The sequence below is a fragment of the Vanacampus margaritifer genome, chromosome 13 (assembly GCF_051991255.1).
Source record: "Vanacampus margaritifer isolate UIUO_Vmar chromosome 13, RoL_Vmar_1.0, whole genome shotgun sequence".
Lineage (NCBI taxonomy): Eukaryota > Metazoa > Chordata > Actinopteri > Syngnathiformes > Syngnathidae > Vanacampus > Vanacampus margaritifer.
In genome coordinates this window covers 20,840,924-20,866,271 of record NC_135444.1, presented here as the reverse complement: position 1 = coordinate 20,866,271, position 25,348 = coordinate 20,840,924, and the positions used below count along the sequence as shown (strand labels likewise).

Below are 25,348 nucleotides of genomic sequence, written 5' to 3'. Positions count from 1 at the left end.
AACCAAGCCGAGGATCTCGTTATTGTTTCTTCCCTCGCCGATTATCCCCACCGAGCGCGAGTGACGCTACGTTCCGCCATGTTCAGGGGAAGCCATGTTACAAGTCAACGATTGTTTTACGATACGCTGGTTTGGATCTTCATTCAACCAAAAACATGCTCGATGACTTGCTCGTATCTGCAGCGCAAGACTTTGTATAAAGTCCGACCAAATTCTTCCGATTACTAAACGATTCAATTTCGCTGTTCAGATCAGAAGAGCGTCACCCCGGAATCAAAATAGTGCAGTCTGTTTGTTGTGCGTGAACCAGGAAGTAAAACGAGCTAATAGAAGGACAACCAAATAAGGAGCTTCACTATTTTTGTTAATTATTTATTTTGGGTTACGTTTACAAGTTTCATTTCCAGAGCGTTGCCAGTAATTGCTAACGTTAGCTTAAATGTTGCTATTTTTTAAGACTTGTTAACATTAGATCCCCCATGAAGTAGGAGCTAGCCTGCTAGCTAGATCAAACAACATGTCACTATTATAACATTTTTCCAGTTTTGGCCTTGGTGGAGATCCACGTGCTAGCGAGTAGCATATGATTTCAATATATTCATGATTACAATGATATAACAAATCGAAAACTGTTTCATTGCACTTACACTGATACTGATGTCCAGGAAGTTCCCAAACGCTAACATTAGCAATCATAAACTAGCATTAGAATATTTCTTTGAAAAACTAAAACTATGCAACAGTTTGGTTAAAAGTCATCAACGATAGCATCCACCGCACACAATCAAAATGCTAGCATTGAGCAGCATCAACCAGGAAGTAGCCTGCTAGCTAAATAAAAACAACACAAATGGCGTTTCACAATGATTGTTTTCACCTTTTGGCCTCCCTCACTGACATGTTAGTTAAATATCGTGTTGAGGCTTTTGGACTGCACTACCTGCGATCTCCACTAGGTGTGCCGACAATCGCTAACATTTACTCATTTTTGATAATCCTTTTTTTTTTTACTTTACTTTACTAGTTAACAAATTTGACATCTGTTCTAAATGAACAATAAAAAAATTCTAGGTTTTTATATTCCTGTTAACAAAAGTGGAAAAATAATGTTAAACTAATTGAAATATTTAAAAATGATTTTTGGACGTTTAAAGCCGTCAATGGCAGTGAATGAATTAAAAAGAAAAAAGAAAAGATTAAAAATTAATCGCATGACTTCAATAATTAACTCACAATTAATCACAAATTTTACATCTGTTCTAAATGTACAATAAAAAATTGTAGGTTTTCATACTCTTGCTATCAAAAGTGAAATAAAATGTTAAACTAACAGAAATAGTTCAAATGAATTTTGGACGTCTATAGCCGTCAATGGCAGTGAATGAGTTAAGATAACATTGATCAACTAAAAGGGGATTTTGCTGCGATTTCCAGTAAATTTGCTAATATTAGCATCTGCAAATTAGCATCTGGATGCTAATATTTGGATGCATTAAATTCTGAGTCCACCATTCCCAGATACGTATTTACATTAGTAACAGTTAGGAAAAAGGTTGCCCATGAAAATAACCCCCCCCCCCCTCCTCAGAATCCTAATGGTATCACCCTCCACAAAACCTCCCGAGCCAAGAAACAAATCCAATGCTTAGCTGTTTGTTTGTTTTTCTTCTTCACAACTTTGAGACTTTTTAACAGGTGCTTTTTCTGCCTCATTTTCAAAAGGCACAACAGTTTGCGGGGATTATGTGGTGAAACAAGCGGTCTGAAGAAGTTGGGTTTGAAAGCGAGCGGAGGGTCCACAACGGCGGCGGCGGGGGCGGCGGCGGCGTCCCTTGAAGAAACAGATTAGTGGCGAGGTAATCGCAAGTGTGAAAGTGTCTGTTATCTCGCTGAGGGCCTGCCTTGCCTGCGCCGCCGAGAAATATTCACAAATATACCTTTTCTTTTTTCTCTCACCGCTTTTACACCGCCGGCAAGTCGCCAATGTGGCGACTCCAGTCGATTTTCAAGTGTCTTGACTTAAGAGTGACCAAACACGAGATTTTCAACCAATTTTATTTTTTGCTTTGACTCGTGAGCAAAAAAAAAAATATATATATATATATATATATATATGTATAAAAAAATATTTATTTTTAATTTTTTTATTATTATTTAAAAAAATAAAAAAATAAAAAAAGGAGAGCAATGATGATGTCAAATCGAATGAACAATACTGAGCTTTCCTGAAGAAAAAAAAATAAAAAATAAAAAAAAAATAAAAAATAAAAATCCCCGAGGTGCGAGCGCCAGATGACCTTCGACTTACGTGATTACTTTTGCTGCCGAAAAAACAAAAAAAAGAGAAGCAAGTCGATGACGAAGAAAGATCAAAGCCGGGCGAGTTCACGTTTGCAAACGTTTCTGTAGGCTGCGTTCGGGAGCGCCGTGTCGGGTTGCCAGATAAAGTGGTCGTCGGCACGCCGCCCCCAGCTGCTCCTGGCTGATTAGTCTAATCCACTGAGAGCTTCTGATTGAGGACCCTGAGGTGTGTGTATGGCGGGGGTGGGGGGGGGAGGTTCGCTCCTTTTCCTCCTCCTGATAAGTGACTTTACCTTTCACCTCCAGAACCCGGCACACATCCCTGCCACGTATCCCGCTCGAGCTAATCTCATTTGGTCCGGGAACTTGGCCGCCGCCACCGTTAGCTTGGCCCTTCAAACAAGCCAGCCAGGTGTGTGCGTGCGTGCGTGCGTGCGCGCGCGCGTGTGCGTGACTAAGCATTCCCAATGTGCTGCCAACACATTCCCGCCTCAATGACATGATCGTCGTGACGATAACCACAAGTCATCATGACATCAGGCCTTGACTTGCCATCTTGACGAGCCTTCTGACCTTTGACCTCTCCCACTGTTTTTTTCGAGAGTCCCGCAAAAGTCTTCCGAGGCCAACAGGCGCGTGTTTTTGCAGCAACGCGTGGAAAATGTGGTCGGAAGGGAAAATGCTCACAACTGTTTCAAACTCCTCAAACGCCGTTTTGGTTTCACTCCATTTATTGTAACATTTGAACTCATTCACTGCCATTGACGGCTATAAACGTCAAAAAATAATTTGAGCTATTTCTATTAGTTTAAAATTGTTTCCACTTTTGTTAACAAGAGTATGAAAACATAGAAAAAAAATATTGTACATTTAGAACCGATATACAATTTTTGATTAATCGTGAGTTAACTAGTGAAGTCATGCGATTAATTAAAATAAAAAAATGTCATCGCTTCTTGCCCCTAATTTTTATTAATCTTTTTTAAATGAATTTATGGCAGTGAATGAGTTAACATGAGACAGAACTTCTCATATTCTTATGGCTGGGTATCGATTCTAATTTCCGCAATCGATTCTAATTTCGATTCACACGAGTTCAGTTTGTTTGGATTTTTCACAATTCGATTCACTTCGGTTCTATCCGATATTGAATAATTTTGGAGCGTCAATTCTTCTTAAATGTCAAGGACATGATAAAAACTCCACAAATATTCAATTTTAATAATAAAGTAAATTATGCTGAGACAGTTACTGGTCAAATTATTATTATTTTTAATTAATGGCAGTAACGCGTGTTGACATTGTCATCAGTAAGATTGAGCTGAAAATATTTTCATAATTCTAATTCAATAATTGTAAATATAAATGAAAAATATTAATAAATATAAATGTAAGAAAATACTTTTACTATCATTTAAGATACAAAAAAACCCAAACTTTTTTTTAAAAGAATTTATGAGGAAAAAACATTAAAATAGATTCATGGTTTTGTGAATCGATATTAAAAATAAAAAACGATTCAATACCGATTATTTTTTTTAACCCAGCCTACATATTATAATGTGAAATGTATCTTTATATGATAACATTTTAAAATATGAAACTTGTCACATTTAAGCATGATAACCGTACATTAAAACGTGAAACTTACCGTGTTGTAACTCGATAACCGATCGCGTTAAAACATGACATTCATCACCTTCGTGACCCTTCATCACATTTTAACATAATAATGAACTTTGTTACGAGACGACGACATGTGAAAGTTATCGAGTTAAAGCGTGAAATTTATCACTTTCATTTTTTTTTCATCACATTATAACGTGAAAGTAAACAATTTGGGTTTTCGTAGTAATGCGCGTTCCTACAGAGCGAAATAAATAAATAAAATAATCCCCAACGGCAACCGAGTTCATTCAAATGTCTTTGCTTACACTTTGTGAACAATACATCAATAACCAACTCTAAGCTCGTAATGACATAATTATTACTACTATTAATATAATCATCATCATTTTATCTTTCTCCAAAGCTCTTTTCATTGTTTGCATCCTTTTTATTTTTTTTATTTTATTGACAATGACGTGTGAGCGCGTTCAAAGGCGAGCATGTTTTCAATGCGAGGGTGATTCATGATTATTTTCACAACGATTACGATTACCATCAAAAGGCTCTGGGGTTAAAAGTTGACAGGAGGGACGACTTGTGCTCCAGATGCGCGTAATGACTCACTCGCAGGTGGCATGAAAAATATGAGCTCGGTATGCGTGAGAGTAAAGAAATATGCCCGATGATGTGACGACACGATTTTGCAAATGAGCGAGCGAGCGAACCAACTTGCGGCATGAGGAACAAAACTTGACTGTGTGTGAATGCAATGCTTCCATTCATGATAATCATAATAAGAATAAATTCATAGCATACTTTTGATACTTGAGGCTATTTGAGGTATATACTGTGGTTTAAAAAAAAAAAAAAAAAAAACTATTTGGAAATAAATATAACAACAACAAAATAAATAAATAATTAATTGAATTATAACTACTAATTTGTGCATATAAAAAATGATTAACCTTAAGTGTCCTCCTTTGGGATCATAGTAAAAAAAAAAAAAAAAAAAAGAATTTTAAATAAAGTTTTTAACTGATGATTCTAGATATGACAAATTGGGTCAAACCATTCTGGTATGGGGGGGATGCTAGGTTTTCAGGACACTGAAATTGAATACCCTTCTGAATATAAAATTCATTTTATGAACTTATAACTTTCTGAAATATTAATATATACTTTTGAAAATTATATATTTTAATATCTCACGTACCACCACGGGGGTACACGGACCCCCCCATTTGAGAACCACTGATTTAAAGTATGACACTGAAAATGTATATCCAATTAATAACTGTAATTTTTATTATTATTGATTACAGTATTTTACTGGATCGCTGATTACAGGAAAATACTGTAATGTGTTTTTTTATTTTTATAATAAATATCTGTATTTTGACACTGTTGACTGTATTTTTTTAAAAAATAAAACATACTACTAATTATTTTTCAAAATTTCAAAATAAAAGCCAACAATTCCCATTATTATTATTCCGAAAGAATATTATATATACATAAATTCAGATTTAAAGACCCCCCCACCATCTTTTTATTATTATTTTTTTCTTCTAACCAATAATGCATATTGGAGGTGAAATCCCCTTTTCAAACGTTTGAAAAAAGAAAGCTTGACCTCTATTAGCCGGTCTATGACGCTTCCCATTATGTGTTAGCATTAAGCTAACAGAGGCTATGCACATTATTTTGTTTAACATGCGATTGCCTATTAACAGCTTGAAGTCGCATTTTGGGGAAAAAACTGTTGACTCATTCTATGCTTAAGTCAAAACCAATCCGTGATCGGTGCTCGTTTTTTAAATGTATTTATTTATTTATTTTTCCTTCCGTTGGAAAGGTACGTCATGCGCAAGCGGCTCGGCACGCCGCCCTGCAAGTCGCTGGGTTTCGGTCGGCACAAACCGTCGACATTGTGGTGTTGGGTCACGGGAAAACAACAGGAGGATGTTGCAACACGGCAAACCTTGCGAAACATTTCAGGTCGAACCGCAACGCGCAAACAATACGAGGCGTTTACGATGTGGCGGGCGCGCGCGTGACCCGAGCGCGGCATCGGGTGATGCTGCTGGCGGGTGATTGACGTCGCTGGCGCCGTCCGACGCTGCTGCAGGCGGCAACGACAACGAAAAAAGCGTTTACATGTAGAAATGGATGAAATTGGGCTTTTATTGATCGATTTCATTCAACGCTTACCAGCAATTTCTCCGATTTGTCAGACAGCGTTTGCACAAAACGTATTGCGTGCTCGGGTTCAGATTGGAAAGGAAATCTGTCGTATTGATCATCAGAAATGTGTGTTGTCACTATCGAATATTTTTGGAATCGATTAATCTATCCATTATTCAATCGATTAATCGACCAATCGGATTCAAGTCATTCACTGCCATTGACGACTATAGACGTCAAAAATTCATGTGAACTATTTCTATTACATTAACAATTTTTCATTTCATTTCATTTTTTATGAAAACTCTTTTTATTGTACATTAACAACATATATAAAATTATCATGCAATTAATTATGATTAAACGCCCCTTATTTTAAATATATTGTTTTTAATTAGGCCCGTCAGGCGATTACTTTTTTTAAATTCTAATCACATGACTTCACTAACTAACGATTCATTACAAATTCTAGTTTTTTTTTCTAGGTTTTCATACTCTTGTCAGCAAAAGTGGATTTTTTTAAACTAATAGAAATAATTCAAATGAATTTTTGACGTCTATAGCCGTCAATGGCAGTGAATGAGTTCATTTAAACTGTATTACAAAAGCATTATTTCGCCAATGACTGTTTATTAAGCGGAGATTGGCGTTTATTTCATACTTTGAATTTGTATAATGATTTTTTTTAAAAAGAAGAAGGTAAAAGTAAAAACAGATGTTTGCAAATGTCTTATTTTTGTCAACATTTATTGTTGATATGCTGAAAATCCGAAGATTTGGACCATTTTTTAAAAAAATTTAATTGGCTCCAAATGATTACTCATTTATTAAAATAGTAGTTTGATTATCGTTTAATTTTAACAACTCTAATAAATATATGGCACATTTTCTTGATTTTTAATATTTGCAAAAGAGCATTTAAAACTCTATGGACGACTTTGATTATCGATTAATGAGCACATTTAGGTCATGGATTGCACACTTTGGGATTAGATGGTCGTTCGTTTTGAAATCTCAACCCGGGGTTACAAATACAAAAACATGAACGTATGAAATCAATTCATTGTAACGGCGCACGTATGTGACAGATGTTGCAATAAAGTTTTTTTTTTTCTGTGTTTTGAGATTCAAATTGTGCCTTATTTGTGGTTTGAAATAAAAAAAATATATTTTGCCAACTTCAAAGAAAAGCGCTTCAAGAACGTCCTCAATTATTATTCACTCATTCCGGGTCGTAACCTCAAAAATCATCTTTCATGCGGTTGACGCAACTTTTGCCTTTTGTGCGAAAAATCTCTTTGATCTTATTGATCATGAATACAATTTCAGATTGCGAAATAAGACAAAACGTTCCATTTGAAGGATGATTAAAAATGGAAACACACACACACACACACACACACACACTTTAAATGGTTTCCTGATGACAGAAATCTGCTTAATAGACGCAGGTTAGCTGTTGACAATAAATAAATAAATAAATGAAATCCCATTGAGCATTATGCGTAATCTAACTGTTAAACATCAAAGCAAACATGTTTGAAAATGTCCTCCTGATGACAAAAATCAACTTTATGGACGCAATTTTGCATTTGAGTCGAGGAAGACTTTGATCGGAATGACGATAACCATAGAAATATTTTGTATAAGATGGTATCGTTATATTGGCCTAATCAATTTGAGCCCACTTTCCTATCAATACAATTCTGGAAAAAAAAGTTTTATTTTTTTTTATTTTTTAAATGACTTGTGAAATGATGCTATTATGCTAACGATACAAAAGAATGACTTTACATCAAAGAAAATGTGTTGAATAACATCTTGGGTGATGACAAATCAACGTTATTGACTTTGGTCTATAATCAAAACATCAAAGGAAACAGGTTTTAAAATAGATTCCCCGTGACAAAAATCAATACTGCGGATGCAACTTTGCTTTTGAGTGAAAGATGTTTTTGATCTTATTTGACTGAAGGATGATATTATAAAAATTATTAAGATGAAAGAAAAATGTCTTCACGGCCACAAAAATCCATTTGATGGGTGCAAATTTGCATTTGAGTAAAAGATGTCTTTGATCACATTAACGCGTGGTAAAATGTTTTGATCTGATTGATCGTTTCCATCAAATATTACACATCAAAAGAAAACTTGTTACAAAATATCTTCCTGATGACAAAAACAATGACTTGATGGAGTCAAGTTTGCGTTTAAGTAAAAGATGTCTTTGATGTGACTGACAATAAAAATCCTAAATGCCATTCACCGGGACAAATAATAGGATAAAAGTATAAATATATTAAAAATAAAAAAATAAAATGAAATCAGCATTCAGTGTCTTTAGAACTAAAGTGTGGATGCAAATCTTTTTCTTTTCTTTTTTTAAACCTTTCAACAAGCGTTGCAATGAGATTCTTTCCCCTCTAAGCTTCCTTGCATTTAAATATATAAATAAATACATATATATTTTTTTACATTTTTATCATTTCTTTGCTTAAAAAAAAAAAAAAAAAAAAAGAGCATCCCGTTTCAAACAACACCACACACAATGTGTGTATTTTCTTTTTTCTTCTTTCCTTGCCTTGCACGTCCAAATGCTATCCCAGATTCAATTTCAGATATGGACGAGGGTGCTTTTCATCCTTTTTGGGAGACAATATTTAATATGCTGAAATGAGATCAGTTTCATCCTCTGCCTGTGTGGATGCGCCCACACAAGCATTTCACAATTCCTGCAGCTCGCATGCTTTTTTCTTTTCTTTTTTTTTATTTTAAATTTGGGGATCACATCTCAGCTTTTCAAACTGCGACAATCTCAAATAAACGCCGCTAAGTGCAGGCGATTTAATTAAACACACAAAAAAAAATAAAGCGCTAATTGTCTTTGATTTTTAAGTGTCTCGTAGGGAAAAGTAGCGCCCCCCCCCCCGCCCGCCTCACTACCCCCCCCCCCCCCCCCTTCGTCCCTCCCCCGTGGACTTTTATCAGCAAATGAAGCGTATAAATGACCTGGAAAGGCGCGAAAGAAAAGCGCGCGCCCGCGAATGAAATGAAATCAAGAACAATTCTTCTCCTCGTGAAGTGATGAAGATGAGGATGAAGATGAGGAAGAGGATGAGTTGGCGCCGCCGAGCAGATAAGAAAGCGCGCCAACGATTCGCGGGAGTCCACCAGGGAGTCAAAAAAAAAGACTCATGGAAAAAAAAAGCCTTCAAACACCGCCATTATTTGCAACCATTTTCAAACATGACGTTCCAAGAATACTTTATTTTTATTTTTATGGTAGTGCCATGAATATGTCACCCAAATTATTAATGTAAATTTAAAAAAATAATAATCAAAAGGAAGTAAATACTGTAGTAAATAAAGCTATATAAATAATCTTGACGACGTAATGTGTGCCCTGCAATAATCATTAAAAAAATAATATTTATACTAACATAGAAAAAAACAAGTAGTCAGAATATTTATAATAACGTCTAAAAAAAAAAGGTATTACGTGAAGATGAAAAACAAACAAACAAAGGAAACAATAAAAATGCTACAATTTAAGGCTTAAAAAAAAGCAAATAATTACTTTATTTAAAAAAAATGGGTGACATGAAAAAAAAATAAAATAAAATAAATAACTGAAACTAAATTGGCACGGATGTAATAATTAATTGGGTGCCATGAAATCATCATCCGAGGAAATACAAGATTACAATAATTATTGTGTCTAAAATGTGACATGAAGAAAATATAAATAATAGTTAATTTAAAAAAAAAGAAATCCAATGCATGAGAATGTTTCTTAAAAATTGATTGACATCTCCATTGAGATTTAAAAGAAAAATCTATTTTTTTTTAAATAAACAATAAAAGCATAATCAAATATAGTAACAAAATGAATCAAAATTGAGCATGCCAACGCGAGCCTTTCATGACTTATGGATTGTAAAATCTCAAATTAAAGCCACTAAATAAGAAAGACAAAAAAAAATCAATCCAGAATGCAAATTATAACGTCATCAAAACGACAAAAAGATGCCACAAAAATCTGCATGCAGATGAGTGCAATCATAATTATCAATAATGCCACAAAATAAGGCAACAATCGTGCTGTTAAAAGTATAAGAAAATAATCGCGCGTGATCAAATTTGAATGCAGCAAAACAACAAAAATCCATCTGAAAACAATTAATGACACCCCCATTTTTTTGAGGTATCCAACTTCAAGTATCCTCATTTACAAGCTGTGCGAACCGAAAGCCCCCCCCCCTCCTACTCAACCCCCCCCCTCCTTCTCCCCCTCCTCTTGCGCCCCCCCAGGGATAGATTGCACCTCCACTCGTGTGCAGCATATGTTCCCGCCAGATAAAGTCAACAATTTGCACGTGGAAAATGAAATTCTTAATTAGAAAAGGCGCGTGCTCGCAACAGCGCGCACGCGCGCTTCTCGCTCCCGTTCCAAGCCTCCCAGTTGACACACGCACACACACACACACACACGCACGCACGCGAATTGAATTCCTGTGTGTGCGCTCTTCAAGTCTTTTGTCTTAATGAGTCAGCGCGCATGTTGAAACACGTGATCGCTTCGTTTGAAGGTACCGCCTTTTTTTTTTTTTTGCACAGTTGTCGAACTTGCAGGCAAGTAAGTGCAAGACGATGTTTTGATGTTTGGATTTTTTCTGCTTCTTCATTTTTTTTTTTTTTTAAATCCACCTCCAGCAAGCTCCAGGGTTCCCCATGCAGGCTTGCGAGGCCGCCAACTGGTCCGACAGGCGCCCGTCCCGGGAGGCCTCCGCTCCTCTCCACCGCCGTCCCGGATCCCACAAAGTTCAACTTTTTTTCTTTCTTTTTTTTTTTTAATGGAAAAAGCATCTTTTATCAAATCACGTTTTTTGATTTAGATGTCTTTAAAAAAAAAATAAAAAATCTGAATTCTGAGGTTGAAGAATATTTTGTCCAAGCATGAAATGAGCCAGATTGTCTTTTTATTGGACTCTTCTTCTTCTCTTTGCTGCAAAGAGGTGCCAGCCTTCTATAGATACATGACATTTGATCTTTTTATTATTTTTTTGTCTTCCATAGAAAATACACATTCAAATTAAATTGGAAAATACAGGGGAAGAAAATGCCAACGTAAAACAATTAACCTTAACCGATAACCCGTATGTGCCAATTGAGGGGAGGGTAGTAATAATAATTAGTTGATCGATAATAATCAACACAAATCATCATTGAAATGTACACAATAAATAAAGTTAAAGGCCTCCTTATTCTGTTTTCTTCTTTTTTGTTTCTTCTGGCAGGCTGCCGTATATAAACATTTGACATTTCTTACAATCCACCCCTGGGGGAGAAAAAAAAAAAGTCCTTTCCGGTTCCCAGCGCGTGGTCTTATGTACATGCACGTCCCCCTCTCCCTCCAAAAAAGAAAAAAGAAAACAAAAAAGTCACTCTTGCTTTTCGTTCTTTTTGGACATGCGCGTGCTTACATGGCGGCGGCGTGCGCGGACGAGTAGGGGTCAATCCCAGTCTTGCTCATACCTGGAAAGAGGATGTAGGCCACGGGCGGCTGCAAGCTGGACGCGGACCAGGCGCTGCAGTTACACGGCACCACGTAGCCCGGGTTCGTGGGCGACGGGTGCGTGTGCGTGTGCGGGTGCGAGTGCGGGTGCTGCGTGGGCGCGCAGCCCAGCGTGCCGAAGGCGCCCGCGCCGGCCTGGTAGCCCCCCAGCGACGAGTAGGGCACGCCGGCGGCGGCGGCCGCGGCCATGGCGTGCGGCAGGTCGGCCATCTTCTGGCCGAAGCCCGCCGCCGCCGCGTCCAGGAAGGACGAGTAAGGGGAGGCGGAAGTGGGCGGCAGGAAGGCGCGCGCCGCCGCCGCTGCCGCCGCCGCCGCCGCTTTGTCGCCGGGGCTCAGCAGCGCGTCCGACGGCAGCGGGAGGCCCTTCAGGTGCTCCGTGTCGCCCAGGTAGGGCAGCGGGAAGACGTAGCGGTCCTTCTTGAGCAGGTTCTTGGGCTTGCGCCGCGGCCGGTACTTGTAGTCCGGGTGCTCCTTCATGTGCTGCGCGCGCAGCCGCTTGGCCTCGTCGATGTAGGGCCGCTTCTCGGCCTCGGACAGCAGCTTCCACTCGGCGCCCAGGCGCTTGCTGATCTCGGAGTTGTGCATCTTGGGGTTCTCCTGGGCCATCTTCCGCCGCTGGCCCCGGGACCAGACCATGAAGGCGTTCATGGGCCTCTTGATGTGGTCGGCCGGCTTGGACATGATGACGCCTTAATTGTCGCGAGTGCACGGCGGCCGGCGCGTGAGGTGGGAAAGGGGGAGGTTGGAAAGGGAAGGAAAAAAGAAAAAAAAAGAAAAAGAAAAGTTATCTGGAGTTCACCTGCTGCCGGGAAGATGCGAGATAGGCTGCAGGCATGACACGCTCGCGTCTCAGGCGGCGAACAAAAAAAGGAGAAAAAGTGCAAAAAAAAGGAGAGAAGGCGCTGAAAATCCAAAGAGAGCGCGCGCAAAAAGTCCGCGACTGCGAGCATGCACGTGGGAAGAAAAGAAGCAGAATCCACAAAAAGGTGAAAGCAATAAAGTCTCTCCTTCCTTCCCTCCTTCTGTCCTCTTTCTCTCTCTCTTCTTCTTCTTTTTTTGTTGTGGTGTTGTTCGCTCGCTCGCTCGCTCGCTCGTTTGCTCGCTCGGTGCGCTCGCTCGTCCGCTTCTTCCGTGGAGCTGCACCACCTGGCGCGCCTTGCAAATGAGCGCGGAAAGCGGCAAGGAGCGAGCCAAAAGCGGCCCACTTCAAAGGCAGGGCTTGCTTGGCGTTCTTGCACGCAACGTGACGTCACGCGCAGAGGTGCGGTGAGCTGCTGTGCGGCGGCGGCGGCGGCGGCGGTGGAAGGAGACGACCTGCCTTGCTGACACCGATCAGCCCCCAGACGCACCTTCGTCTGACAACGCGCAATGTGCGTGCGCGTGCACTTTCATGACGTCAAATTAAAAGCAAAGACCGCGACAACAAAACGCGAGCGGCCAAAACAACAAAAAACTAACAAAACATGGGAATAATTTGATTCAATTTTAAAAAAAAAAGGGATTTTTTTTTTGAAAAATTATCCCCAATTTTTTTTATAATCCTATATGAAATAGGACTTTCTCCACCAAAAAAAGAATAATTCAAAAATAATTATATAAAAAAATGGCAATACCACGACAAAAAATATATTAAAAATATGAATGTCTTCCCAAATTTGATTAATTCTTTAATTTGATTAAGGATATAAAACAAAAAAGCTATAATTTGAGTAAAAAAATAATAATAATCAATGCAAAGTATGTGATTAATTAGTTTTTAAAAATCCCACAGAAAAATTATGTCATACAAAAAAAAAATCCACAAAAATACATTACTATGCATCTTAAATTTTAAATAATTCTACCCAAAAATACAATAATGCAAAGAAAATATGTAATAGATAAAACATACAACAAAAATTATAATAATCCCACCAAAAATCATTTTGTTTGTCTAGTTTGGTATGATCTGGTTTTGATTGCAAAAGATTGTAGCAAAATTTAATAACATTGCAACAAAAAAAGATTAATTTTACAATAAGCTTTGCATTTGTTTAATAAAAACGAAAACTTGAATAGGCCACAACACTCAACACAGTCACACACAAAAAAAAAAATCACTTTTTCTTTTTTTAAAGGAAAGAAAGAAACCAAAATACAAATCAATCAATCATTTTACCAAAAAGATAGAAAAAAAATTCAGTAATAATACAAAGTGGGTTATTTTTTGTGGGTTTTTTTTTTTGCTGGGGAACTAAGGAGGAAAAAAAAATCGATCAAAATTTTTTAGCCCAACTCAAACATCGTGCTCAACAAAACGCATACATAACACTTCGCTAAAAGTCAGACACTGCACTACACCTTCAAAGTAGCAATTACAGTAATTTCTCTTCATTGTCTGTCATCAAAGTTAACCTTTATATTTTAATGAGTACAAGACGGGCGTGATTACATGTCATTATATGTCTTTCAAGGCAGCTATTAAGAGGCAACTACATGCAGGCAGTGTATAGCACAAGTGCAACCATGACAACAATTAGACACGCCCAAAACAATGATTGACTTGATGTTGAGGAGCCACCGGCAGATCGACTGCATGCGTGCTGGCTGGCTTAAAAAAAAAAATCATTATAATAATAATAATAATAATTGGTGAGGGTGCATGGGTGAGGAAAGATGCCCCCGCAGGGGCCACTGTGTGATATATGATACAAGACACTCACATCAAAAACTGATGCAAAAGCTGCAAAATTGCGCAAGGAATCGAATTAATAATAATAATAATAATAATAATTACTGTAATAATAATATCCATGTTGGGATTTCTCTCTCTCTTTCTCCCTCCCCCTCCCCCTCTCCTCTCTGCGCATGCGTCATCGCGCGTCAAGAAGCAGGAAGATTTCCAAACATTTACTCGCTGGGAGGGGGGGGGGGGGGATCATTAAAAAAAATTCAGGGGAGGGGGGTGAAGAAGATGAAGATGAAGAAGGGAACAGGGGAGAGAATCAGGCAGCGGGTAGGAGGCGACTTCGAGAGGCTCAGCAGCGCACCAGGTAAAATTATTATTATTATTATTTTTTTTTAATATTCATAAAATATGTATTGCATGTTGGTGTAAAAACAACAACAGACAAGACAGCGGGAATGAATGCTTTATTGTTATTATTATTATGGGTCTCAATTTGCTGTTCGTGATTGATAAGTGAGTTCCTCATCTGATGGTGATTTAAAGATTGAATACATTTTTATGAATTCAGACAAATAGTAGTTATTATAACTATAATAATAGATTTGTACCAGAATAATTTGACTAAGTTGTTTTATTGGACATTTCTACAATTTAATGCAACATATTTGAAATACGCAAGTTTATATTCATTTATAATAATAAAAAAAGCCAAATAAAAATTTTCTAATTAAAAAAATAGGTATCCATGTTTACATTTTAATATGATGCAGTTTATTTTCTTTAAACTCATATGATTTGTCTATAAACACTACAAATAATTAAAAAAAAAAAGAAGTAAATATGCATTTAAAATAATACATAATACATTTTAAAAACATAATTGCATTCTATATATTTTTTCTATCTATGGTCACGCAAGCAGATGATTACTTCGGCGCTGCGCGTGCTCGTGGCGGCCTGCCCGCTGCCCGAGCGCGCACACGTGGAGGTTGCGTGTGTGCGTGCACGTGTCGCTCCCTTCCCGCCCGGCGTAACTGTCCGTGGTGCTGAAGCTCTTCACGTTCGCCAGACGTTCAACTTCAAGCCCCGCCCCGCCCACCGCGGCAGCCAACAATAACAAAACAATCGCCAGCTTTGAATGTTTTGCCTTCCTCTTAACGCCTCACTCCAATAATATCATCACAGTTTTTTCGTTTTTTTTTGTAAAAGCTTCTTTTTGTGTGCTCACGTGTAATTTGCCGAACCCACACACACACACACACACGCGACGATTGTCTGATGAATCCTATTTGACGCAGCCGCAAAAGAAAGATAAAATAGGATAGGACCGCCACTCTTCATTTTTAGCTGATATTAAAAGTCTACACACCCTCGTTTAAATGCATTGTGATATGAAAAAAAAAAACATTCCAAACTTCTCCCACCCTTAATGTGACCTATCTAGAAGAATATTTAAACTTTTCCACAGGGGGAAATAGACAACTGAGATAATGTGGTTGCATAAATGTGCACACCCTCAGAGATAGAAAGTGGTTGAGTTCAGATGAACCAATCACATCCCAAGCCATGTTCATCGGCAGTCAATTCACATCTGCTGCTATCTTAAGTGCCTCTGATTAACCTCAAATAAAGCGTAGCTGTTCTATTAGGCTTTTCATGCCCTTTTCCCAGAAGCCTGGAGGTGTTGCGTTAACAATGACTGTTAATTTTGTGCTAACACACTGACCTGTACAAGTCAAAATATATTTATATTTATACATTTTCAAACAGGGGAGTGTAAATCACTGAGATCATCTGGTTGCATAAGTGTGCACGCCCTCATAACTAGGAAGTGAGAATGCTCAGATGAACCAATCCCTTTCAAAGTCATGTTAAATGGGAGTCGGTGCACACCTGCCATCATTTAGAGTGCCTCAGATTAACCCAAACAAAGTTCAGCTGCTCTAGTAGGCTTTTCTTGCCTTTTTTTGTGTGCTAACATTGACTGCTACTTTTGTGCAAAATTAACAAACTTATGTGAAACATGATCAAAAAAAGTTAGTTTCATTTAATTCTTCTTATTTGTATAATAATTTTCCCATTCATTATTCCACTCCACCCCGTGCAAAGCTTAACTAATGGCCGCACATTTATATGAGCGTTTATATATATATATTAAAAAATGTCAGGGGTTGTCGGGGGAGCGAGGGATGAGGGGAGGCAACGGTGATAAGAAAAGAACATCAAAGAGCGTGCGGGTCCAAACGGCCCACATTCTACTCCACAATTAGGATTAAAGGGGCCCGGCGGAGATCAGGTCTGATAAACGATCACAAAAGCCAAGACGATGTGACTCACCGCTGACCTTCATTAACAGAAAGAAATTCATTGGAGAAAAACAAGAAAAGAAGAAGCAGCCATGTCGCACTAGCACCTTAACGCTATTACTCTTCCAATTAGAGTGAACCCTCGCTGCAATGTGGTGCACCTTGTGGCCTCATCGCTATTTCGCTGATGGGCTTTTTTTTTTTTTAGGTATGTTTGTGCAGCTGTTTAATCGGACTCAGATAAACGGACGGTCTGACATCAATTATTATTTCAGGAAGGGCTCCGTACCATTGCAACTTGTTGACATTTGAGGACAAAAATGCAAACTATAACTTCCTTTTACGTTGCCTTTGACAGTCGAGAGTGTCGAAATGTAAAGTGGGAGCCAATACTTCATTAAACAATGAACTTGCGATGGAGCACAAAGAGACAATTGCGGCCTTTTGTTGGATTGAATGGTGCTGATTTATTAGTCTGTCATGTCTGACCTCGGCTCGTGATACCAACGCAAGGTGACTTATTGTGAAGAGAAAAGAAAAAAAGGAGGAAGGTCGCCAAAGAAATGTTCTTTTTGATGTTCATTAACTCATTCGCTGCCATTGACGGCTATAGATGTCAAAAATTAATTTGAACTATTTCTATTAGTTGAACATTTTCCCCCCACTTTTGTTAACAAGAGTATGAAAACCTAGAATTTTTTTAAATTGTATTAGAACAGATATTAAATCTGTGATTAATCGTGAGTTAACTAGTGAAGTCATGCGATTAATTACGATTAACAATTTTAATCACTTGACGCCCCTAATTTTTTAAATAATATTTTCTTTAAAAAAAAAAAAGACTTAAAAATGAAAAAATATATATTAAAATTAGTTTTTTTAATTAAAAAAGAAAAGAGTGCTAAAAAATGAGGGGCGTCAGGCAATTAAAACTTAATAAAAAAAATCATAATTAATCGCATGACTTCACTAGTTAACTCACGATTAATCACCAATTTTATATCTGTTCTAAATGTACAATCATTTTTTTCTAGGTTTTCATACTCTTGTTAACAAAAGTGGAAAAAAATGTTAAACTAATAGAAATAGTTCCAATGGATTTTTGACGTCTATAGCCGTCAATGGCAACGAATGAGTTAATGAAGATGCAATGTCATCTTCTCAAATTTGGCGCGCTAAAACAACAACAACAAATATCTCTTCTCTTAACACGCAAAGTAAATACATGACACCGCTATGCTAATAATGCTAACAACACACTGCACAATTGTTCATCAAGCAAGAGGTCCTCGTCACAAAAATTGTCCGACTGCTTTCACTTAGCAACGTGAAATTTGGTTGACAAGAAAAGTCGCACAAAGTTATGCCCAAAAAAAAGACAGGAAGTCTGTCCTATTGGTTTGAAGCGTCCATTTTAAGCTCATTTAAAAGTTGAGGCCTTTTTAGAAATGTTAGCCCCCGCAGCCTGTTTCATTTAGCAAGCGGACTTTGGTGGGGATGTCCATCATCACTGGAAGTTAAACACACAAAAAGGCTCAAGAATTCATGCCTGAAATGACACAAGAAGTCTGCTATATTGGTCGGAAGCAGCCATTTTAGAATCCCTTTAACCCTTTCCGTGGTTGCAGTCAGTTTCAGACAGCAACATGAAATTTGGTAGACTTGTCTATCATGAGTAAACCCACAAAAAAAGTCTCAAAAAAGGTCTGATATATTGCTTTGAAGCAACCATCATGGCGTAATCCCCCCCCCCCCACACTTATTTATACCTTTTTATGTTATTTTTTTATGCTAGAGCATACAGAAGGCTTTTGACGCAGCCTCCGAACTGAAGAGAACGCCTAAAGCAATGTTAGTAATTACAAAAACGGCCAGCGGGTGGCAGCAGAGCAAACAAGATCAACCAGGGGCCATGTTGAAAGAATGCTCATTACTCGCATTTCTAAATAAATTTGTGAATAATGATGAAACTTAGCGATAGTCTAATGCTAATTGCTGCAAAATGGAAACCGATAGAAATATACTTTTTTTTCCTGATGAAAGAAGAGACTCTAATCTCTCTTTTGGTAGGTTCCATGTTTTTATAGCAATAGAACACAATGTTGTGTGGGCCTTGGAAAATCCGTCAAAATCCAGTAAAACAGCCGGGAGCGAAGGGGGTTGCTTCAGTGAAAATGGCTGGGAGGGAATGAGTTAAAGGTGCGGACTTTTTTTTTTTTTTTTTGAAAATTCAGTCCCTGCAGCCAGTTTCCCACAGCAACATGAAATTTGGTAGAATTGTCTATCATGAGTAGACCAACAAAAAAAGTCTCCAGAACTTACACCCCAAAAAGACAGAGGAAGTCTACCATGTTGGTTTGAAGCGGCCATCTTCGGCTCATTTCGCTCCTTTTCACGCATCTCTCCAATGCGAACGTATCCCCGCAATTTCATCCGACGCCTGCCAACTTTGAACCACAACACAGATCTGTGACGAATGCCACTTTTTTTTTTTTTGTCAATGCGCGTGTGCGGGCGGGAAACGGCGGCAAAGTTAAGGAAGCCATTAACCAACTAGCAAACTCGCGGCAAAAACACAACTTTGCATCGCGACCCGAATGGGTTCAAATTGATGGAAAATGTTTAATAATCTCAAGTTGAGCGCGCACGTTATGACGCATGCGCATCTTTCATTGCCGTTTATTCACGCGCTTGAAAGGAGGAAATGAAGCCCGAGTCAGAAAAGTGGAGGGGTGGACTGAGATGGAAAGTCTCTATTGTGGGATGTCAAACAATGGGGACCCCCCCCCCCCCACCCTCTATATATATAATAACACACACACACACACACACCGGGGGCCACCAACTAGTCTTCTCATTCCAGTGCGTGTGTAAGTGGAAATAGGCCAGGCAACAATTAATTTGAGAGTGAATTGAGGCTGGATCTATTACCCCTCTCTCTGCTTCTATTGCTCTAATGGAAAATCTATTTGGCTTGCCTTTTGTGTCCAATATAATTTAATGCCCCCTTTTATTAATGGCCTGAAATAATTACGGCGGGGGGCCCTTTTGTGATTCTCGAGTATGTTTCATTTAATTGTGTAATAAATGTCTAATCGGCCCCGCCATCTGAAGCCATTATGGGCGCTAAAATTAACAATTATGCCACAAATGTCTCGCTGAATGCGTTGGGAGGAGGGGGGGGGGGGGTCTATAGAAATGGCTGCTGATAACAAGACACATATAAATCATTCATGAGAATTTTCTCCCTCACATACAAACGGAGTGAAAGATAGTGGAGAGAAAGAGTGCAGGAAGAAAAGAAAAGAGTCCATTCAGAGAAGGGGATAGATTGGAGTCTTTTTTTTTTTTTTTCCTTGCCCTTTTTTTGTGTGCTACTTTTAAGTGATAGCTTTGGTTACAAACACCTGGCGGGGCCCTCCGCCAAGGCTCCCGAGTTGCCCATAAGCCGCGTGGCGGGTGACCCAAGGAAAATTAAAGAGGCGTCACACTCGCTCGGCCTGCAGGAATTGTTTTCTTTGCACTCATTTCATGGTGGGCCTGCCTCCGTCTTCATCATCACCGTCATCATCATCATCATCATCATCATCACCCCCTCCCCTGACACTTTCGGGCTAATGTGCCGCCATTGGTCGCGGCGAATCTATTTCATATCAAAGTTCTTATGGAGTCGCCAAGAATAAGAAATAAGAAGGGAAAAGGGATGGCGGGGGGGGGGGGGGCTATCTGGCGGGTACGAGGGTGCAAAGATAATATTAGGTGAAGCAGTATGAGGAAAATATTGTATGCTTATGAGAAAAAAAATTGGAGGAAACTATCGTGATATACAATAATAAGACAGAAGTTTTTTTTAAGTTGCTTAATTTTTTCAACAAAAGTTACAACTTTACAAAATTATATATATATATATATATATATATATATATATATATATATATATATATATATATATATATATATATATATATATATATATATATATATATATATATATATTAGGGGTGTGAATTGCCTAGTACCTGGCGATTCGATTCGTATTACGATTCATAGGTCATGATTCATGATGTTTAAAAATCGATTCGGCCACATATCGAATCGATTCGAGAATTGCGCGCTGTAATATCGCGATATATTGCCAAATCGATTTTTTCTAACACCCCTAATATATATAGATGAAACATTCTCTGGTTAAAATGATAATTTTTTACTTAGAAAGACTTTCTACTCAAAAATATACAAAGGAGAAAAAAAATGAGAAAATGGTTGTGCATTTTGCAAAAAAAAAAAAAAGAACATTTTCAGAAAAAAGTTGGCTGTAGTCTATATTGAGAAAAATATCAGTCATTTACTTTCAGGGAAGTGGATTTGAGGCTGGGGGGGGGAATCTGAAAAAAAGTCAATTACTTCTACAAAAAATATTTATTTAAAAAAAGAAATTTTAATTTCCATGTTTTTCTTGAAAATACATCTTTACTCCAAAATATACAACAGGGAAAATTTTTGAGGGGAAAAAATATTTTTCAAAATAAAAATCAGTGTACTTTTCAAAATAAAAAGCATAAAACGACAGTTAAAAAAAAAAAGCTTTATTCATATTTGTATATTTTTATTTAGGGAAAATATTTTAGAGCAAAAAACTAATCTCCTTATGAAAACTACCTTTTTTTTCTAGATTTGAGAGAAAAATTATACTAACTTTGCATTTACATGACTTAATACTCAGAATTGTACTAAAATAAAGTTATATTTCGCGATTTTTTTTTTTTTTCGTGAAACCCAGTTTCCTAGAAAGAGGATGATCTATTTGTTTGAAACTTTAATTCCCAAAATGTATAAAACTTTTTATTCAGACAGACAACCGTTTTCACACAAAAAGTCTCTTCGTTGAACATGAGTGCCTTTTTTTGTTTAGAAAAAAAACTTGTCATTTCTAGCAAATAAGTCACCAAGACACGGACGGGGTTGGAAGTATAAACAAAGACTCTCCTTCCTCCTCAATGAAGTGAGTCGTTTTAAAAAAAACAAAAACAAATAAAACATCATGATGCGATTTCACGCCGGCAAGCAAAGCAGACGCGGCCGCTTGTGAAGAATTGATGACGGCTTCTTTCAGGAGGACGGCGGTCAAATTGGCCGTGAAATGCGCCGGGCGGAATTGAATTTGTCCGAAGCGCCGGGCGGAAGAAGGTGCGAGGTGGCGCTGACAAAGACACTTTTGTCTTGTGCCACTTGTGGAAAAACACAGGCGGCATTTATAACTTTGACATATTGTTCCGGTCCAATTGGACACATTTTGACATTTTGGACCAGTGGCGGCTGGTCAACAGGGGGCGCTAGGACGCCGCCCTACCACGTGTTTGTCAACGTTCTACTTTTCTTCTTCTTCTTCTTTAGTCTATGTTATCACTTTATTGTCAAAACTCATCGAGAGCCCATCTGGGAGTCCGCCGACAATGCTTTCCATTCAGGCTCAATGTCTCGTTGGGGACACGGGTGAAGTTCGGTCGTAGGTGGGAATTGGAACTCCTTCTGACAAGGGACTCTGCTAGATCTTCCCAGCAGATCCTCCCAATATGTTTGGGTCTGCCATTTGACAGGCATGATTAGTTGAGAGCTCCTCCTTTCTTTTCACCCGAGTGTCCAAGACCAAGTCAGTCATCAAACTGCGGCCTTATGGTTTGAGAAACATCAAACATCACCTGACTTCTGATTGGGGGGGGGGTAGGGGGGGCATTCGTCCCAGCCTCGCCCTACCAGGTCTTTCTGCCATTGCCCACTCGAGCAATGAAGTCCCCCAGCAAAACCATTGAGTTCCCAGCAGACATGCGCTCCATTTTCATACAAATCTTACAGTGTACATGTACAAGTTTTACTGATTAATATTTTTTAAATTTGAGTAAAAAAAACAAAAAACAAATCGCAATAATCAATTTATAGATTCGTATCAGGAATAATCGGTATCGAATCGAATCGTGACCTATGAATCATGATATGAATTGAATTGCCAGGTACTAGGCAATTCTCACCCCTAATATATATATATATATATATATATATATATATATATATATATATATATATATATATTATTATTTTTTTTTTTCTCTCAAAAGTATGCACGCAAAAAATCAAAAAAAAAAAAAACTTTTATTCTCAGCAATTTGCAAATTTTCTTTAAAATTGACATCTTTTTACAGTGACATTTAAAGATTTTTATTTATTTATTTTAAAATGAAACCAGAGGACATTTTCAAGTGAAAAATGACAAAATAAGTTTTTTTTTTCTCTCCCCAAAATATTTCCATGGTCCTTCAAAAAAGATTTTTGGTTTATTTTGGCAATCCATGACATGAAGTGTCAGCATATTGTTCTTTTGAGTGCCATAAAGTTGCTTTCTGTGTCTGTCTGCTTCCGACTGGTCGCCGCGCCACAATGAGCGCGCGCACGATAACGACACTCCAGTATCTTTATGACATTTAGTCACACAGCGTTGCTCTTTGTCTTGCAGGAGAGCAAAAGGCTATAATTGGAGCCATCATCTGCGGCTGAGAGGCTAAATGAGGGATCCCTCGACTCCGGGATTACCCTTTTTTATTTTATTTTATTGGGAAGACGTACCCCCGCGCTAAGCCCCCGCCAGCGACACATACTCCTCCAGCGCGGCCCTCTTTCACGTCCAAATGTGTCCTGTCAGGGAGGCTTAGCGCAAATCTACATAATCCCCTTTCATCGCAATTAAAGATAGCAGTGAACAATAAAATTGCTTGCTCTCTGGTTTGTTTCGTGCGGCTTTGAGGCGGCCAAAGGTGACGCGCGGCTGACAACATATCCAACTTTTCCAGACACACATGACAAATGAGCGCAAATGAGAGAATTGGAGCAAACGCGCGCACGCCGGCTGCTTAGAAAACGTTGGAAATAAATCAAAGTGAATGGAAAACCTGTCAATCCTGTATTGTTAGCGATTACTGGTATTGTAAGAGAAAATATTTCGCTATAGATAGCGTAATGATAACATACACTGCAATTTTGTTTTATTATGCCTTGTATGATACAGTAACTGTACGTTATGATATATTTAAATGATGTGTTGCTGATATTGTATCTATAACAAACAGTGCTGGTATACACATGTAATGCTAGACAAAACAATTCAGATGCTATGTTGCTATATTTACATTTCATGACATTTTAAAGGACACACAGGAAACAATATCAATCGACCATCTTTTCAAAAAGGACTAAAAATGTTAGCTAACTACAAACTGGCTAGTAGTTAGCTAACATTTTTAAATAGCTACCAATTAACTACTAGCTAGGTAGCTAACTACAAACTGGCTAGTAGTTAGCTACCTAGCTAGGTAGCTAACTACAAACTGGCTAGTAGTTAGCTTAGGTAGCTAACTACAAACTGGCTAGTAGTTAGCTACCTAGCTAGTAGTTAATTGGTAGCTATTTAACTATTTACCTAACCACTTTTGATCTCAATTTCATTTTGTACATGACTGTAACCAAGCAAGATTCATTACTGACTTTGAGTCGCCTACCTGGCAAAATGGCCGCCCCGTGACCACCTCCTGCTAGCAAACCTCCGGCGTCTTTTTTTGTGGCCTTTGACTGAGTGAAGAGCAGGATGTGTATTTACAGCCGTGATCCCAGTAATCCTCGGAATCTTCCGATGGGCCAAACACAATCCAGAAGACCATCGAAGACCATCACCAGGCCAGACGTTAAACCGGAGCATTTTCCTGCCAAAAGTTGGAATCCATTGGATTGTCCATATTAGTGAAAAAAAGCACTTTAGTTCCATTTTGCAGCATATACATAATGAGTAAAAAAAATCCTAAAAAATAATAGTAAATGCTTCACAAAGTTGGTATTTGTTGGCTTTGGAGTGGTTCATAAAGCTTCAAACAGGAAGCAGACTCAAATACAGGAAGTCCTACCTGGGTTGTACCAAGTGCAAGTTTTTCAAGGGGGTGTTATGTCTTTACTATGCTTGCTTTGTTTTCTTCATTTTCTTTGGTGTTTCAAACAAATGGTAGTTCATTTAAAACTACTAATCAAGAAGTTGAAAATGTGTTTTGATTTAACCTCTTTTGTCTGAGCTGATATAACTTGCTAGTTGAAATATTCCCCTCAAATTTTGTGCTTTTGAGTTGCCTTTTTGTAGACATAATTGTGTTTATTTAATGCATTCAAGCCACCAAGGTGTTATCAAATGATATGTTTTGCTCCGCAAGGTCAGGCATTTAGTCTGCTCTCATTGTGTATATTTCACATCTTGGTTTGTTTCAACTTTTTACTTCAGCTTGACTTTGCTGTGGTTGAAAGTTATTAAAAAGTCGTGCAAGATGGAAATGCAGACAAAAACGCGTCTCCTCGTCACTTTGTTCCTGTTGCAACTCGCCTCGCTGTCACGTCTGGGAAGAATGCATAAACAAGCGAGCTGGCCCTCGGCCAGCCAGGCAGCGCACAATTATGAGCGTTATCATAAATAACAATTTGAATGCCACCAGACTCCTGCGAGGCAAAACAGAGGGAAAAGCTGAAGACTATGAGCAAGGGGGAGCTTGAGAACTGTCAGTGTTCCCACCACACCTTACCTGTTGTTCTTTACACGGGGTCATATGGTAATCTCGAAATAGTGAAAGAGAAAAAATAGCGTAAAATTGCTGATCCAAAACAAACATAAGGAAAACAAGT

At 38.3% G+C, this 25,348-nt stretch overlaps 1 protein-coding gene across 2 annotated transcripts in view; it reads right to left on the bottom strand.

Annotated features, from left to right (window-relative positions):
• Nucleotides 1-25,348, bottom strand: part of sox14 (SRY-box transcription factor 14) — a 131,099-nt gene that overhangs the window by 19,359 nt on the left and 86,392 nt on the right. Inside the window, exons 3-4 of one of the 2 annotated variants that reach the window (XM_077585056.1) lie at nucleotides 24,190-24,390; nucleotides 11,056-12,357 (exon numbers count right to left, since the gene is read on the bottom strand). In XM_077585056.1, coding sequence (XP_077441182.1) covers nucleotides 11,573-12,349 — 777 coding nt within the window. In that variant the 5' untranslated portion in view covers nucleotides 12,350-12,357; nucleotides 24,190-24,390 and the 3' untranslated portion in view covers nucleotides 11,056-11,572. Of the gene's footprint in view, nucleotides 1-11,055; nucleotides 12,358-24,189; nucleotides 24,391-25,348 lie in introns of those variants that run through there. The other variant, XR_013296494.1, reaches the window with a different exon arrangement.